The 18,669-nt window shown below is 35.1% G+C and overlaps 1 protein-coding gene and 2 long non-coding RNA genes across 3 annotated transcripts; all 3 read right to left on the reverse strand.

Moving 5' to 3' along the window:
- Nucleotides 1-7,359: 7,359 nt before the first annotated feature.
- On the reverse strand, nucleotides 7,360-7,808 carry LOC128547009 (uncharacterized). Its single transcript, XR_008366255.1, has 2 exons — nucleotides 7,693-7,808; nucleotides 7,360-7,458 (listed from the first exon to the last, which is right to left on the reverse strand). It is a non-coding gene; the product is annotated as an uncharacterized LOC128547009 (long non-coding RNA).
- Nucleotides 7,809-10,425: 2,617 nt separating this feature from the next.
- LOC128546958 (uncharacterized) lies at nucleotides 10,426-11,442 on the reverse strand. The gene has a single exon (XM_053518388.1). It carries the CDS (start codon nucleotides 11,440-11,442, stop codon nucleotides 10,426-10,428), a length of 1,017 nt encoding a protein of 338 aa, XP_053374363.1.
- A 1,909-nt stretch (nucleotides 11,443-13,351) lies between these two features.
- LOC128546850 (uncharacterized) lies at nucleotides 13,352-13,800 on the reverse strand. The gene is made up of 2 exons (XR_008366178.1): nucleotides 13,685-13,800; nucleotides 13,352-13,450 (listed from the first exon to the last, which is right to left on the reverse strand). It is a non-coding gene; the product is annotated as an uncharacterized LOC128546850 (long non-coding RNA).
- Between the last annotated feature and the right edge of the window lie 4,869 nt (nucleotides 13,801-18,669).

The raw sequence follows: 18,669 nt of genomic DNA on the forward strand, positions 1-18,669 counted from the left end.
CCGAATTTCTCTCATCCAGCCCAAAGTTATGGCCCTTAACTTTTTCAAAAAGTGTGCTTAAAGGGCCTATAAGTTTGTGTCACGTGCCTCAAAATGTACCCTGAAACATTTAGTATATGAAGATCTGAACCTGATGCACTGTTTGGGGCTACACTCTGCCAGACCATAGTTACGGTCCTTGATTAAGCAACAAAAATGCATAAAGGCCTTAAATGTTTGTGTTGCATATATCTAAATAAGTATTTGACTTAGAGTCATGAAACTTCACAGGAATATTATTATATGATTTTTTTAGCTCATCTGATTTTTTGAAAAAAAATGATGAGTTATTGTCATCACTTGAGCGGTTGTCGGCGTCGGCGTCGGCGTCTGCGTCGGCGTTGCCTGGTTAAGTTTTATGTTTAGGTCAGCTTTTCTCCTAAACTATCAAAGCTATTGCTTTGAAACTTGGAATACTTGTTCACCATCATAAGCTGACCCTGTATAGCAAGAAACATAACTCCATCTTGCTTTTTGCAAGATTTATGGCCCCTTTTGTACTTAGAAAATATCAGATTTCTTGGTTAAGTTTTATGTTTAGGTCAACTTTTCTCCCAAACTGTCAAAGCTATTGCTTTGAAACTTGGAATACTTGTTCACCATCATAAGCTGACCCTGTACAGCAAGAAACATAACTCCATCTTGCTTTTTGCAAGATTTATTGCCCCTTTTGGACTTAGAAAATCAGTTTTCTTGGTTAAGTTTTATGTTTAGGTCAGCTTTTATCCTAAACTATCAAAGCTATTGCTTTAAAACTTGCAACACTTGTTCACCATCATAAGTTGACCCTGTACAGCAAGAAACATAACTCCATCCTGCTTTTTGCAAGATTTATGGCCCCTTTTGTACTTAGAAAATATCAGATTTCTTGGTTAAGTTTTATGTTTAGGTCAACTTTTTCTCTTAAACTATCAAAGCTATTGCTTTGAAACTTGCAACTCTTGTTCACCATCATAAGCTGACCCTGTACAGCAAGCAGCGTAACTCCATCCTGATTTTTGCAATAATTATTGCCCCTTTTTGACTTAGAAAATCATTTTCTTGGTTGAGTATTATGTTTAAGTCAACTTTTCTCATAAACTATCAAAGCTATTGCTTTAAAACTTGCAACCGTTTTTCACCATCATAAGTGGACACTGTACATCAAGAAACATAACTCTATCCTGCTTTTTGCAAGAATGATGGCCCTTTTTAGACTTAGAAAATCATGGGTAGGACAATATTTCTATTACACAAAAAAAATCAGATGAGCGTCAGCACCCGCAAGGCGGTGCTCTTGTTTCACATAGGGTTTTGTTTGTGATTTCACTCTGCAAGATCAGAGATCACAATTATGGCTTTTGAGTACCCCACCCACTCCCACTGATTTCTTTTTTCAGTTTTTCTTTTACCTTGTATTTCTTAATGATATTTTAATAGTATCCATACCAGTACCTTACTCCATCCCACTGATAACTCATACCCCCACCTAAGGTGACATAAAAGTTACCCAGTCTGCATTGTCAACAAGTAACACGTATGATGGTACAGAGACCAGTGTCCTGTGAATACACATCTAGTTTTCAATGGTGCAAGTGCAAGAAATATCATTTTTGTGTGTTTCTGAAAAAGGATGAGCGGCATGTTATATGAACAACTTTTTAATTTGGTGTGGCCTTAAGTAGAAAGTCAAGTTGCATTTGTACAGATATCCAGCCAGTAGCCAATATTTCCTTTTCTGATATATTTTTCTATCATTTAGCAATATATCTGTGCAATAGGTGTTTTAATATTTTTGAGGAAAATTTATTACATTAGTGCCATTGATATTTTTATGCAGTAAAGGTGATTCATTTCATTTGTGCCTCTCAGATTTTGAATTAGTGGAAAGAATTATATCTAGAGTCACATTTGCATTGTAAAGAACACTTTACCATCAAGGAAAGGTTTACTTTAACGAGATTACTAAGTTCAGAAAAATAAATTCTCCCTGTAGTGTATAATAGAGAGCACTTGGTTATTGTATGATTGCCAGTCAATACATTGTTGAATCTTGTTGGAATGAGCATATAAATAAACAATTTAGGTAACTTGTATTGAAATTAAATATGATATACTCAACTAGAGGTCCTGTATCTTTTTTATATTGAGAAGTTCCTTTCCTCAGTTTTGGTATTTAATAGATTAGACAAAAGCTCACTATATATTCAAGACTTTTTCTTACCCTGTTTCTTGTTAAGTAATTACAGTTTTATTGAAACATTTTGCAGAGTTCAACTGTAAATATTCAGGAGTTAATCAAATAAATTGTTCAAATGAGCCATGCCATGAGAAAACCAACATACGTTGGTTTTCTCATGGCACGACTCAAATGTTTTTATTATTACGTTTTACTTAGATATTGTTGTTTATATTTTTAATATTGTTCTAGTCTTTTTGATTTTCATTGTTATAATTTGTGACATATATACTGAACAAAATTTCTGTTACTGAATCTGGTAAAATGGAAGAAAAAACAGTATCTTGAAAAAAAATGATTTGTGCTATAATATGTAAATATTGCGTACCATGAAACAATATAAGTTTGTCTGTATAAAATTTCCGGGTTTTAGTTGAAACATCTATTTCTTAGAGACATGAATCTGTGGATGAAAGAAATGGGGACTGTTTTTTCTTTTGCAACAGCAAATGTATTTAATATAGACAGAACGTAATAAGTATTGATCAAAATATTCAAGTTCTGTTGTAAAGACTGTACTGTAGTTTTGAGTCCATCTGTCATTACAACAAATTTGGAATCGATGATCTCAGTAATTTAATACAAAAAAGAATCCAATATTATTTGTTCACATTAAGTTAACAATTGTGTCTAGTTCTGTTTTATTGTGCTGTACAAGATTCTCATTTGTTTTTGTGTTTGTTGGTCTAGTACCGCTATTGAGATATATTGTTATACTCTTTTTAGCTCACCTGAGCCAAAGGCTCAAGGTGAGCTTTTGTGACCGCTTGATGTCTGTCGTCCATCAACAATTTCTAAAAAAATCTTCTTCAAAACTACTGGGCAGATTTACACCAAACTTCACAGGAATGCTGCTTGGGTGGCCCCCTTTCAAAATTGCCCAGAGAATTAAAATCCTTTAGAACTGTGGTTGCCATGACAACTGAAAGGAAAATCTTTAAAAATCATCTTCTCAGAAACTGTTAGCTGGATTTCAAAAACATTTTATAGAAATTATCTCTACGTGACTTTCTACCAAAATTGCTTAAGCCATTCTGTCTTTAAAAAAGATGGCCACCAAGGGGTGTGGCTTATTTTCCCTATATGACTATATTGTAAATTTCAAAAATCTTCTCTTAAACCTGAAGACTAGAGCTTAAAAATTTGGTATGTGGCATTGTCTAGTGGACTTTTACCAAGATTGTTCAAGTTATGGTCCCAGGGTCATGTGTAAAAGTTAAGAGAATACCAATAACACATCTGATGCAACTGAAGATTACACAATAATTTTGTTCAGACTCAAGTTTTGGTACCAGCAAGTATGAATGTGCTTATTGTCAATATCAAGTCCCGCTCAAACTTGAAAATCCTGCACTAATTTCAGAAACCACACAGCATTTTGTTCATTATCAAAAATCCTTCACAGTTGCTAAATCAGTGAAGAACATGTTGACCTACAGAAGCCAAATTTCAAAATGGTGATACCCTGGTGATCAGTAGATAATATGGTCATGGGGTTTGTCATTTAAGCCATAGGTATGTTAACCTTTAGCCTACAAAATTTCTAAAATGGACAGGTCAGTTATTCAGTTTGGGCAATACCATTTATTATTCGAAGGGATGTTAACTGAAGATGTACTGACGTGTAGACCAGGGCAATGGCAGAATCCATAAAGGTTAAGGTCACTGTCTTAAGACTGAAAATTCAACACCTACCGGTAGTCACCAGGTTATCATATGATACAAACTACATGTTTTTTATTAGCTGACTTGAGCAGGAAGTTCTTGGGACGAGCTATTTTGATCACTCTGTCCATGTACACATATTTTCAAAAGGCATCCTAACCATTATGTGGAAGTTGACGAAACTTAGCCTGTGTGTTCCCTGGATTGTTTTCAACCAAACTTGTTCAAGAATTTTATTCCATGGAAAACTTTTTTGCCATGGCAACAGCAAAGAAAAATTCTGCTTTGTCAAGAAAAAAAACAACATGGCAGCCAGAGGGCATGACCATTTATATAGTGGGAAAACTAGTTAGAAGCTGCTTGCCTGATCACAAAATAATTTCACTGAACTGTTATTTGCATAACCCTCAACCAAGATTGTTCAAAATTTTCCAGTTTTTCAAAATACATAGCTGCCAGGGGTTGTGGTCACATTTCTCTATATGTAGATTGTGGGAACTTAAAAAAAGTAATTTCATGCAAATGTTCATTAGGAGACCCTTTACAATGATTTTTCAGTTTATTCTGATTTATCAAAAAGCATGGCAACCAGAGGTAAAAATAGAAAAATCTTCAAATGACATCTCATTAACTGCTGGTCCAATTTTAGAATGATTTCAGAGAAAATTCCACATTGACATTGTACCAAAATTTTTCAAGTTTAGAAAAAACATGGCTCCCAAGGGACACGGTCATTTTCCCTATAATTATGTAATAACTTGTCAGAAACTGCTGCCCCAATCTAAAACTAACTTCACGAAAATGATCCTGATTGACTCGTTACCAAAATTTTTCAAATTATTCTTATTCACCCAAAACATAGCTTCCAGTGCTAAATATGAACAAAATCTCCAAACAACTTATAAACTGTTGATCGGATTTTGAAATAATTTCACATAAATGTTCCTTGGTTGAGTGTCTTGTAAAATTGTTAAAGCCCATCTTGATTTGTTAGAAAAAGTCATGGCTGAAGAGTGGGTGTTGGCAGCTTGTTTTTCTCCTATATGGCTCTATGGAAAATCTGCTCCACTGAATCTGCAGGAATTTGGCAGATATGTTCTTTGTTATACCTGTATGAGCTGTGAAATTCCAAATGAGTGATACAAGGCCGTGATGGCCCTCTTGTTTGATTTTGTTCTCAAGTTCTCAGTATTGTAACTGCAAATCATCATCATCTGTAAAATACTTATACTTTCAGATTTATATATTAAGCCTTTGTGAATATTGCCAGGGCTAGAACATACCCTTTGGCATTATCCATGAATTTAAACAATTCACAAATTATTTGCTGTGTGTTGTCTTTTGTCAGAGCAGGAAAGATTAGGAGTATTGTTTTGTCCCAGCCATTTTACTATGTGGACGTAATTACCAAAAATTTTACCAGTTTTCCATGACAGTATATACATGTAATTCTCAGCTGGTCTGAGAATGAACAAGCTACCCACATCATTTGTATAATCTAGTATTAATTTTACCCCCAAAAACTAAGTTTGGGGGGGGGGGGGGTGGAGGTATATAGGAGAGAGCTTGTCAGTTGGTCAGTCCCTTGGTTTTCATGGTTTCTGGACAATAAATTGTGAAAGGCTTGACAGATTTAGATAAATTTTGGAACACAGGTGTAACATCATAAAATACAGGTCAAGTTCGACTTTGCATACAAACCACCATTTTTGTCGTAGTTATGGCCACTTTCCAACTTAAAATTCGCCAAACTCATGGTTTCCAGACAATAACTCATGGAAGGCTTAACAGATTTAAATAGTTTTTGTAAACTCGATAAAAACGAATACACACCTTGTGTAGAGGAATAACTGTTACTTGTACATTTGTATAACTGTGACGTCAGAATGCACCAGAGACCGGAAGTATATTATTCAAACCAAATATTTACATAATTAACTGTATAATAACTGAAATCATTGTCTAATTATTACACTAGGCTCTTTCACAAACACTCGTTTCAGTTTTTTCACTTTCAAGTTATACAACTTAAATTGCACCTTCTTGTGGCCATTTCTTTTCTTATGGTTGCCATACTTCTGTGACAAGGCCATATTGTGGGGGTATTATTCGTCACTCCTGTGACAGTTATAGTTTTGTCAGCTGTGTACTTGCTGAATGTTAACTCTAACATATACAATGTACCCGGTAAGCTGCTTTTAACTGTATTGTAATCAAAGAAAAATACATCTGAATTTTGAATGTAATCAGCTTGTACTTTTCTTACAACTTTGAATCATTATAAGTGCTATAAAAGTGATTTTATTTTTCTTGAAAAGGTCATGTTTTTTGTGAAAAGGTCATGTTTTTTTGTGAAAAGGTCATGTGTTTATTTTATTGTTATTGTTTCATCTTTGTAATCTTTACTGAGTAAAGTTGTTGTATCATACACTGTTTTGCTTTTCTTTGGTGTCAAGATTATCCTTTTTTTACTTGATGTCAAGATTTCATTTTTACTTTGAGGTCAATTGTATCTTTTTATTCATTATACAAGATTTATACAGCACCCTTTTCATGATAAACACATGAAAAGGCGCTTAACATAGTACCAAGGTAACCACTCAGGGTGCTAAATTCTTCCTCCTCCAGTACAGACACAGAGCGATCTGACCAGAGGAAAAGAAAGCCCCAAGAACACAGAGTGAGAAACACTGTAGATACAGGCATATCTGGCTAACTTAGCCTAGCTATATTTGAACTGACACTCTTGTTCTTTAACATGCTCAGTGCATAGCACCGATACACATAAGGCCATCTTTCCTGGGAAGAACCAGTACTGGTCTCTGTTAGATGGGAAACACTCAACATTTCTGGTGTAGACTTTGATAGTAAATGACTATTTTAAGTCAAAAGCTTTGATAGTAGCAGAGATATTTGACTTTATCAAAAACTTTAACCAAAAAATTCTAAGTTAAAAAGAGGCATAGATCTGTCAAAATTCAAATCAATGTAGTGGGGATTGTTTCTCCTGGTGATAGTAAATAACTATTTTAAGTTTGAAGTCAATAGCTTTGACAGTAACAGAGATATTTGACTTGATCAAAAACTTTAACCAATGGCGATGCCAGGGTGAGTGCAATAGCTCTACTTTTTCTTCGAAAGTCAAGCGTAAAAGTGGTTTTCACACAATATCTTGAGAATGCCTTGACCTACAATACAACTTGGTAGGTATATTGCTCAAGAGCAATGATTTAAGGATCAGTGGATCCAAGGCTCAATGGTTAAAATGACTGTTATTATTTGGTAGCCCCACTTTATTTATTTATTTATTTATTAACTTTTGAGTTCATCTTTTTAGATATATATATTTCCTTGGTGTACTGCCACGGCTATAATATACTCATGGTGTCTATGGGATGGGTTCCTTTAAATATGGGACAACCAAAAGAAAGTTTGCAGACTGTAATAATTGATTTAATGTTTCCTTCTTATATCAAGATCACGATAATAAAGATGATAAACAGAGATACTTGTGTATCGGTATCGGTATCAGTATCCTGGAAATAAAAATAATTCAATTATATTATCTATTTAACAAATTATTCAAATGTCAAAATTACAACGCGATATGACAGATGACAGCTGTCAAAAATGTAAACAAACATTGACCACCTGATAAAATCAGTCATGCTTAGCATTATTGCATTACAGGTAAAATATAATGTGTTTACAAATAGCGATCATACAATAATGTACCGATGATAAAAGAATATATAAGTCAAAATATTTACCTGGAAATATATAAGTTCCAGTTGATATACAAAAATGCACAAAATATATGAGCGGCTTAAAATGCAACAGACATCTTGAAATTTGACTTAAAAAGTGACCAGTGCAGTGATTGGTTGTTAGTGCATACGTTTTATATAGGTTCATTTATAGGATTCATATTGGAAGGTTATTGATTTATTTCCCTTGGACTGAAAAAGAAAGTTTTGGAACTATGGAACGTCATACGTGTCATAAGTCTGACAACACACAAGTAAAAACAACGGAGTATTATTGGCAGATAATTTAATTTCACTCTATGACATTCTCCCCCTGCTCCGAAAATGTCGTCCCCGACATTTATGGGAACATCTTAAGTAAAGAATTAACAAGTATTTGCAGATCAAATACAAGTTACAAGTTGCTTCCGATATATCGCTCGTGTGCTTATTATAAAAACAACGAAGTATTTAAGCGAAATATACATAGGTGAATACTGTGGTGAATATTGTGAATCATTACATGTGTGCTTGTAAATGTAATGGCATAATTATTGTAGTATGTTTGTGAACTTTACGATTTAAAATCGCACGCAATATGCTACACAAATCCATTTTCATTTCACAATTATCCACAAGTATAGTATTTGCATTCAGTCAGTGTCCATTCATACTTCATATATTATGTACATAATTCAGGTAAAGTTTTGTAAAAGTTAGTCTCTTTTTCACTTTCAATTTACACAATTGTAACAACAGGATTTCTTAAGGTAAGTATTATGCATCAGAAGAGGAAGCTCTGGTAAGTATCTTTCATTACCATACTAGAACATAATTCTGTTATTCCATTTTCTAGGCGATCTGTAGGTAAGTATACTCGTTTGAAGTACATTCAGCTAGAGAAGCAAAGCTGCGTCCATAACTTTCAGGTAAAACTATTTTGCTTTCAGGTGCAACTACATCAGGTAAGTATGATTACTTCTCTTTCAGGTTCCAAAAGGTAAAAACAAGGTAAAACTCCTAAAGGTAAGTATCAGATTTTATTGTACAACAGTAGTATTTACCCTAGTTCCTCTGATGAATCTCCTGTGTCATCTAGGTTTGTATCATTTGAGTCCTGTAACGATGCCTCTGACGTTGGAGAAACACTTTCATATGCTCTGTGTTTCATTCCAAGAGGTAATAGATGGTTTCTGTGAAGTACCCGTGTCTTTTTGGCATTCCGGCAGTCCTTTAATATCTCGTATACTGGTAGATCATCATTTGGTTGTGCCACAACTATATACGGCGTATCCTCCCATCTGTCTGCCAGCTTGTGTTTTCCACGAATATTAACGTTTCTTGCAAGGACAAGGTCTCCCGGTTTTAAACTGTTTGCTTTAGCTTTGATGTCATATCGCTCTTTATTCTTTGCTGCCGCTAGTTTTGACGTCTCTTCAGCTTTCTTGTATGCTGATGCTAATTTTGCCCGGAGTTTGTTGATATACTCATGTTGGTTTTGACTACTAAAGTCTTGAGATGGAAGACCCAAGAGAGCGTCGATAGCCAGTTTTGGATGTCGCCCGAACATAAGAAAATATGGTGAAAATCCTGTGCTTGGATGTATTGTTATATTGTACGCATGGACTAATGGAGCTATGTGAGATTTCCAATCACTTTTCATGCTGTTTTCCAGCGTTCCAAGCATCTTCAAAAGAGTTGAGTTGAAGCGCTCTACAGGATTTCCCATAGGATGGTACGGTGTTGTATGTGATTTGGCGACACCTGCTAGCTGACAAAGCTCTTTGATCAAGGAAGATTCAAAGTTAGCTCCCTGATCACTATGGATCCTTGAAGGAAACCCATAATGAACAATGAACTGATCAAAGAGAACGCGAGCTGTTGTTTTTGCCGTCTGATTCTTAGTAGGATACGCCTGTGAATACCTCGTAAAGTGATCTGTGAGTACGAGTATATGCTCATGGCCGCCTTTGGACTTCTCCAAACTTAAGAAATCGATGCAAAGTATTTCCATTGGCGAAGAGGAGGTGAAGTTGACCAGAGGTGCTACGGAAGGAAAGGTTTTCCGCTTGGTGCAGCGATCACACTGTCGGACTCTTTCCTCTATCCATGAATCCATGCCAGGCCAGTAGAACCTTTGCTTAAAGAGGGATGTTGTTCTGTCTCTACCTTGGTGCCCGAGATCATCATGGAGTGCCAAAAATATTTCTTCTCGTAGATGAGTTGGAAGGACTAACTGAAGATATTCTTGGTCGTTTAGCTGACCTCGGCGGTATACTACTCCGTCTTTCAGTACAAGATGATTCCATTCCCGCAGGTACTTTCTCACTGTAAGATCATTAGTGCAAGTCTGCTGAGCAGTGGGCTTTACACCATCTTTCAGGTAAGTAGTAATTTGTGAAATGGTGTTATCGTCCTGTTGAGCTTTCCGCCAGTCTTTGGATTTTAGAGACAAGGAGTCAACAATATCGTCTGGTACTACATCTTTTGCTGGTTCAACTGTTTGAATATCGTCTGGCGTTACCATACTAAATACAACAGGAGCCTGTATGGTGTCAGTTGTGGCTGTAAGTGCAAGCGCTTGGATGATGTCGTTGGTAATACTGTTGTCAAAAGTACTTGAATCCTGTTCGAACATTCGGGAAAGACCGTCGGCATCTGCATTTTCTTTTCCACTCCTATATCTGATGTTAAAGTTATAATTTGATAAGGCTGCCATCCATCGATGTCTTGTAGCGTCGAGTTTTGCAGAAGTTTTCACGAATGTTTTATTTTCTCTTTCAACATATCTTCTGCAGCCGTATACTTTAAATGTTTGTTTCTATCTCGTTTTATATTTTCTTTTTCTGTCTCTGTATTTCTAAGTTTATCTATACTAGATTTCAATTCAGCATTTTCACATTGATATTGCTGCCATTTTTCATCAAGCCATCTCATTTCATTCTCAAAATTCACATTTTTGTTTTCTTCAGTTTCTATCTCTGTACTATTATGTCTCGGATTTTCAATATAATCTACATCATATATTTGATCCACTGTTGTGTATGCATCTTCCGAGGCATCACTTTCAGATTGTTCTGAATCTAATTCTATTTCACTTTCTTTATCTTCTAGACTATCACTTGATAGTGGGTTTTCATTCTTGAAGCTCATTTCATCTTTCATATTCAGAACTGAACCTTTCCTTTTCTTCATTCTTTCTTCACTAAATGTCTGTCTAGCATTTGCCTGTAATTCCGTTGATTTATCTAAATCTGAATATTCACTATCTGAACTATCTTTACGTTCAGCTCTATTGCTTTGTGTAATTTCACTTTCTTTCAATCTTAGGTTTTCCTTACTTGAACTTGTATACTTTCTGATTTTATCACTTCTTTCTTTTCTTTCTATACTACTATTATGATCACTATCAACTTGTTCTAATTCTTTAAACTCTTCCTCTGTTTCACTTGTATCACTTTCAAAATCTTTCTTAATATCTTTAGACTTCTGTCTTATATCTTTATCTACCCTTTCTCTTTCTTTCATTCCTTTCTCCATTTCATATAGCAGCTTGCTTTTCTCTTTAAGTTTACGCCGTTCATGTATTAACCTTTCTCTCTGCTTTTGTAGTTCAAGTTGTTCTCTCTCCTTTTTATCATGTTCACTTTGCTCACGCTTACGTTTTTCCTCCTTTTCTAGTGTTCTTGCATTTTGTCTTTTTAATCTATCTTCCTCCTTTCTCCTATTTCTTTCAATTTTTCTCAGTTCTCTTTCTGACATATATTCCGCCATGATTTTGTATGTTTTGTAACTTTTTCTATGTTTGTCTTAGATTTATTTACTTCACTTTCATATATAGTGTCTATTTCACTTTCATGTATAGTGTTTTAAATAAGTTTATCTAAGGTTCATTCAAATCACTTTCGTCTTTCACAGTGTCTATTTCACTTTCATGGGATCTATATCACAGTTTTCTATTTCACATGTACATGACTTAATTATCACACTGTTTGCTTTAATTATACATTTAACAATAAGCTAGAGTCTTTGTCTCTATTATTCTATTTGCGTAGTTCTATCCAATCTCAGTATTAAGTAGCTATCAGCTAATTTTACTTTCACTAATATTGACAACGTGCATTTCACAATATACCTCTTACATAAACTGTACTTTTCACAAGAGACTAAATATTTCATTCATCTTCACATCATGAATAAAATTTCATTTATTATTCACAACTAAACTGAAGTCCCTCCATGTATTCCGTATTTTATTTCATAAATGTCTACTTTCACTTTTGTCCCTCCTTGTATTCCGTACTTTGCAAATAATACTTCTATTCAAGTTTGTATTTTACTTTTCACGTTAATATGTTAAAGTGTAACGTGTATCAATGTTTGTGTGTATGTTTGTATGTGTGTGAGAGCGAAAGAGCGCGCACGTTATTTACTATTCGCGCGAATAAAGTTTAGGTAGGTAAATTTTGTAATATTATTAATTACAAACTTTTACACTATCTATACAGCTTGTTTTACGCAATATTCCTTTATACGTTATTACAATAGATAAATATTGCAATAAACAATATTGCTATTCTTCACACTACTATAAAAAACGCAAAAAAAAATTCAACTGAGATCAAAACAAAAATTTCATTTCGTTTGAAAAAAAATTTTTGCTCCGAGCTGGATTCGAACTCACTATCGACGAGTCTTGACAATTTATTTTTCAGAGCAGCGCTTTAGCACACTAAGCTATCACGCCGGCTGTTATCAGTAGAGTAGTTTTATCGATATCTTTACAATTCTACCGAGTATTGGATTTTAAAGCAGGGTCTTTCACAGATATCGGAAAACTGTAATTTACAGAGACTAAGTGTGGACTTTTATCAATAAACCAAAATTCCTTGGAAAAATGGTCTATTTAATATATAACTACTAAAGGACACCAGATAAGTCGCTAATATGAAATAAGGTTATATAGGACAGTGGGAAAACATGCTAAATTAGTTTGTGAGGGTCACTTCCGATTACTATGAAAAACAAATCTAGGCTATTATTTACTAAACAAATTGTCTATGAAACTTAAATAATCTTACAAATTGTAATTATACACTCATACTAATACCATTAAATGGTACAAAAACAATTATTACTCTCTTAGCAAAAGAATATCAATATAAAATGCAACTTACAGTTCTCCAATACAATCACAATATTCCTCACAATTACACAAAATTAAACACACTGCGTTATTTAAACGTCCTAAACACAAATGCTCAAAAGTTCCTCAAATGTTCCTGCATCCTGAAGAAATTCCCCGTATTGACGTCTATATCCGTGTAGAGATGCATCCAACGTAGCGGGCCCCGTCCATAAATCGATCCTTTTCGCAGCTGGGTTTCAGATTCCGTTCCTGTTTCCAAATCGAATCCAAGCATAACGTCACATTTTATAACAGCATCCGGAATTATAAAATTCCAAAGTAGTTCACTCACAATGCATTATATAAAAGTCTGCTAGAAAAAATGTTGGGCGCCATTTTGGTAGCCCCACTTTATTTATTTATTTATTTATTAACTTTTGAGTTCATCTTTTTAGATATATATATTTCCTTGGTGTACTGCCACGGCTATAATATACTCATGGTGTCTATGGGATGGGTTCCTTTAAATATGGGACAACCAAAAGAAAGTTTGCAGACTGTAATAATTGATTTAATGTTTCCTTCTTATATCAAGATCACGATAATAAAGATGATAAACAGAGATACTTGTGTATCGGTATCGGTATCAGTATCCTGGAAATAAAAATAATTCAATTATATTATCTATTTAACAAATTATTCAAATGTCAAAATTACAACGCGATATGACAGATGACAGCTGTCAAAAATGTAAACAAACATTGACCACCTGATAAAATCAGTCATGCTTAGCATTATTGCATTACAGGTAAAATATAATGTGTTTACAAATAGCGATCATACAATAATGTACCGATGATAAAAGAATATATAAGTCAAAATATTTACCTGGAAATATATAAGTTCCAGTTGATATACAAAAATGCACAAAATATATGAGCGGCTTAAAATGCAACAGACATCTTGAAATTTGACTTAAAAAGTGACCAGTGCAGTGATTGGTTGTTAGTGCATACGTTTTATATAGGTTCATTTATAGGATTCATATTGGAAGGTTATTGATTTATTTCCCTTGGACTGAAAAAGAAAGTTTTGGAACTATGGAACGTCATACGTGTCATAAGTCTGACAACACACAAGTAAAAACAACGGAGTATTATTGGCAGATAATTTAATTTCACTCTATGACAATTACAAAAACCTTTTCTACCAATATTTTAAGAACACTTTAACCAATGATCCTCTTACCTGTAAGGCTTACTGCCCATGGGCAGTAGATAACCACAGAGGGCACAGGGTCAAAGTCACATCGACTGTTAAGTGTAACAAGAGCACAGCCTTGCGGGTGCTGACGCTCATCTGATTTTTTTTTGTATAAAAGAAATACTGTCCTACCCATGATTTTCTGAGTCTAAAAAGGGCCATCATTCTTGCAAAAAGCAGGATAGAGTTATGTTTCTTGATGTAGTGTCCACTTATGATGGTGAAAAACTGTTGCAAGTTTTAAAGCAATAGCTTTGATAGTTTATGAGAAAAGTTGACTTAAACATAATACTCAACCAAAAAAATGATTTTCTAAGTCCAAAAGGGGCAATAATTATTGCAAAAAGCAGGATGGAGTTATGTTTCTTGCTGTACAGGGTCAGCTTATGATGGTGAACAAGTGTTGCAAGTTTCAAAGTAATAGCTTTGATAGTTTAAGAGAAAAAGTTGACCTAAACTTAAAACTTAACCAAGAAATCTGATATTTTCTAAGTCCAAAAGGGGCCATAAATCTTGCAAAAAGCAGGATGGAGTTATGTTTTTTTGCTGTACAGGGTCAGCTTATGATGGTGAACAAGTGTTGCAAGTTTTAAAGCAATAGCTTTGATAGTTTAGGATAAAAACTGACCTAAACATAAAACTTAACCAAGAAAACTGATTTTCTAAGTCCAAAAGGGGCAATATTTCTTGCAAAAAGCAAGATGGAGTTATGTTTCTTGATGTACAGGGTCTGCTTATGATGGTGAACAAGTATTCAAGTTTCAAAGCAATAGCTTTGATAGTTTAGGAGAAAAGTTGACCTAAACATAAAACTTAACCAAGAAATCTGATATTTTCTAAGTACAAAAGGGGCCATAAATCTTGCAAAAAGCAAGATGGAGTTACTTTTCTTGCTGTACAGGGTCAGCTTATGATGATGAACAAGTATTCCAAGTTTCAAAGCAATAGCTTTGCTAGTTTAGGAGAAAAGCTGACCTAAACATAAAACTGAACCAGGCAACGCCGACACAGACGCTGACGACTGCTCAGGTGATGACAATACTCATCATTTTTTTTTCAAAAAATCAGATGAGTTAAAAACTGTTTCCTTTCTATTTTTTGAGAGTAATTTGACCTGCCACCTTAAACTTTCTTGCAAATTGCTAGTCGGCATTATATGAAATATACTGATTTAAGAGTGAAGTTACAGTGACTGTACAATATCCTTTTCTATTCAATATTTTTAGAACCACTCTAAGCAAACTGTCAAACATAGCAGACACATTACTCCTGGGCACTGAATGACCCCTACTGATTTTAATTCTGCGGGTTTACATTACAATGTCTGTTAGAGGGGCAGCATGACCCTGTCACTCACCTGCCCTTGGCTATTTGACCTTGAATATTTGAATATACGCATGACACACTGCACAATTGGGTTCAATATGTAAAATGTAACTGCTGACATGCACCAAAATAAGAAATCAGCACTTACAAGCCCTGTGACCTTGACCTTTAATATATCAGACCTCAAAAAATGTGTCATAAATAAACACATTGAAAAAAATTCTAGCTCCCAATTCACTGAAAAACAGAAATAAATTCAAGCAAGTTATCTAACTTCGTTGTTTCAGAAGTTCTGATGACTATAAAGCCTTGTGTAATGTCTTAGTCCAATATATGCAATGGTAACTGAGATATGAATTCGCATGCAAAATTTGAACCAAAGTTATTGATTTTCTCAATTTTGACTTATTCAAGGGCAACAAGGACAATCCAGCTGGTAATCTAACTTAGTTCAAAAATCATTCTAAGTTTGGTGAACACTGGATAAAAGCTGCTAAGTTACTCACCGAGGACAAATTACATTCCTGTTTGGATCCCTGTCCTGTATACGGAAGAGGAAATTAATTTCAGAGGTTTAGAAGATATGGAGCCAATACAAATTTCAGCTACATGATCTTTGACCTCCAAGTATGGCCTCGACTGATTTATGTGCATTTTCTGCCAAGTCTTGATGAGGTTAACAATTGATGGTTAGGAAGATATGGAGCAAACACAAATTTAAGCTACTTTGACCTCTGTGACCTTGACCTTGGAAGTAGTGACCTAGGTTGTGCACTCTGTATGTCATCTGGATGAGGTTAACAAATGATCCTAGTTTTATGAAAATTGTACCAGTTGTTATAAAGTTTTGGAGTGGACACAAATTTAAGTTATCTTATTTTTGACTGCAAGTAGGATAGTGATCTTTGTTGTGATCCCTGTACATTGTCTTGATGTGGTAAATATTGGACTGTAGTTTTTATGAAATTATTCAGTGGTTAAGAAGACTTGGAGCAGACACAAATTTAGGCATTCTGATCTTTGAATCCAAGTACGACCCTGACCTTGGACCATGTGATTTGGGTTGTGTGCTCTGCACAATCTCTTAGTAAGGTTAATATTTCACCTTAGTTATAAGAAAATCTTCCATACTATAAAGTATGGAGTGGACATGAAGTTGTACTATTTGACCTTTGGACCTAGTGACCTGGGTTGCATGCTCTGAACTTTGCCTTGATAAGGTTAATTACTGATGCAAGTTTTATGAAAATCTATCTATCAGTTATGAAGATATAAGAGCAGACAAACAGGGACAGACGAAAGGACATACACGACTCCAATATAACCCCATACACTTTGTATCTGGGAGTATAATAATGGCAAACTCCATTTAAGTCTGTTCATGAGAGGAAATGATAATGACACTGTGTGTTGCTCCTAAACTTTAGCCTGCTGGCAGCAAGTGATTCTGCTTTTGCGACCAGTGTAGACCAAGATCAGTCTGCACATCCATGCAGGCTGATCTTGGTCTACACTGGTTGCTGTTCAGTCAGTAAATTTTCAGTGAACACCCCTTTAATAAGCAAGTGGTACTGCCCGTATTGAAATGCCCAGTTCATTTTTAGCCCACCATCAGATGGTGGGCTATTCAAATCACTCTGTGTCTGTGGTCCGTCCGTCTGTTAACAATTTCTCGTTATTGCATCTCCTTAGAAACTACTGGGGGGATTTTGACCAAACTTTGTCAGAATGATGTATTGGTGCCCTAGTTATGTCCCCCTGAAAATCAGACTGGTTCAACAATTTTTGAGTGAGTTATGGCCCTTTGTTTATTTCTATAATTTACATAGATTTATATAGGAAAAAACTTTGAAAATCTTCAAGTCCAAAACCACAGAACCTAGGGCTTTGATATTTGGTATGAAGCATCATCTAGTGGTTTTCTACCAAGATGATTCAAATTATTTCCCTGGGGTCAAATATGGCCCCACCCCGGGGGTCACATGGTTTATATAGACTTTTATAGGGAAAAACTTTGAAAAACCTCTTGTCCAAAACCACAGGGCCTAGGGCTTTGATGTTTTGTATGTGACATCATCTAGTGGTCTTCTACTAAGATTGTTCAAATTACCCACCTAGGGTCAAATATGGCCCCGCCCTGGGGATCATATGGTTTACATAGACTTATATAGGGAAAAACTTTGAAAATCTTCTTGTCCAAACCACAAAGCTTAGGGCTTTGATATTTGTAATGTAGCATCATCTAGTGGTTCTCTACCAAGTTTGTTCAAATTATCCCCCTAGGGCCAAATAGGTTCATATAGACTTATATAGGGAAAAGCTTTTAAAATTGTCAATAACCTACAATATTCAAATTTGGACCACATGTATTGTATAGTTTTGAGTGGCAAGATGAACCTTGACTCGAGTTGACCTTGATTTTGACCTAGTGACCTACTTTCACATTTCTGTAGCTACAGCCTTCAAATTTGGACCACATGCATAGTTTTGTGCTTAGAAAAAACTTTGACCTTGACATTGACCTAGTGACCTACTTTCACATTTTTGAAGGTACAGGCTTCAAATTTGGACCACATGCATAGTTTCGTGTTCCGAAATGAAATCTGACATTGATTTTGACCTAGTGACCTACTTTCACATTTCTCAAGCTACAGCCTTCAAATTTGGACCACGTGCATACTTTTGTGTACCAAAAAAAACTTTGACCTTTACATTGACCTAGTGACCTACTTTCACAGTTTTGAAGGTACAGCTTTCAAATTTGGACCACATGCATAGTTTTGTGTTTCGAAATGAAATTTGACCTTGATTTTGACCTAGTGACCTACTTTCACATTTCTTAAGCTACAGCTTTCAAATTTGGACCACATGCATAGTTTTATGCACCAGGAAAAACTTTGACCTTGACATTGACCTAGTGACCTACTTCCACATTTTTGAAGGTACAGGCTTCAAATTTTGACCACATGCAGAGTTTCATGTCATGGTCCGAAATGAAATTTGACTTTTATTTTGACCTAGTTACCTACTTTCACATTTCTCAAGCTACAGCCTTCAAATTTTGACCACATGCATAGTTTCGTGTACCGAAAAAAACTTTGACCTTGACATTGACCTAGTGACCTACTTTCACATTTCTGAAGGTACAGGCTTCAAATTTGGACCACGTGCATAGTTTTGTGTTTTCGAAATGAAATTTCACCTTGATTTTGACCTAGTGACCTACTTTCACATTTCTCAAGCTACAGCCTTCAAATTTGGACCACATGCATAGTTTTGTGTAC

Source organism: Mercenaria mercenaria, chromosome 11 (genome assembly GCF_021730395.1).
Source record: "Mercenaria mercenaria strain notata chromosome 11, MADL_Memer_1, whole genome shotgun sequence".
NCBI classification, from domain to species: domain Eukaryota; kingdom Metazoa; phylum Mollusca; class Bivalvia; order Venerida; family Veneridae; genus Mercenaria; species Mercenaria mercenaria.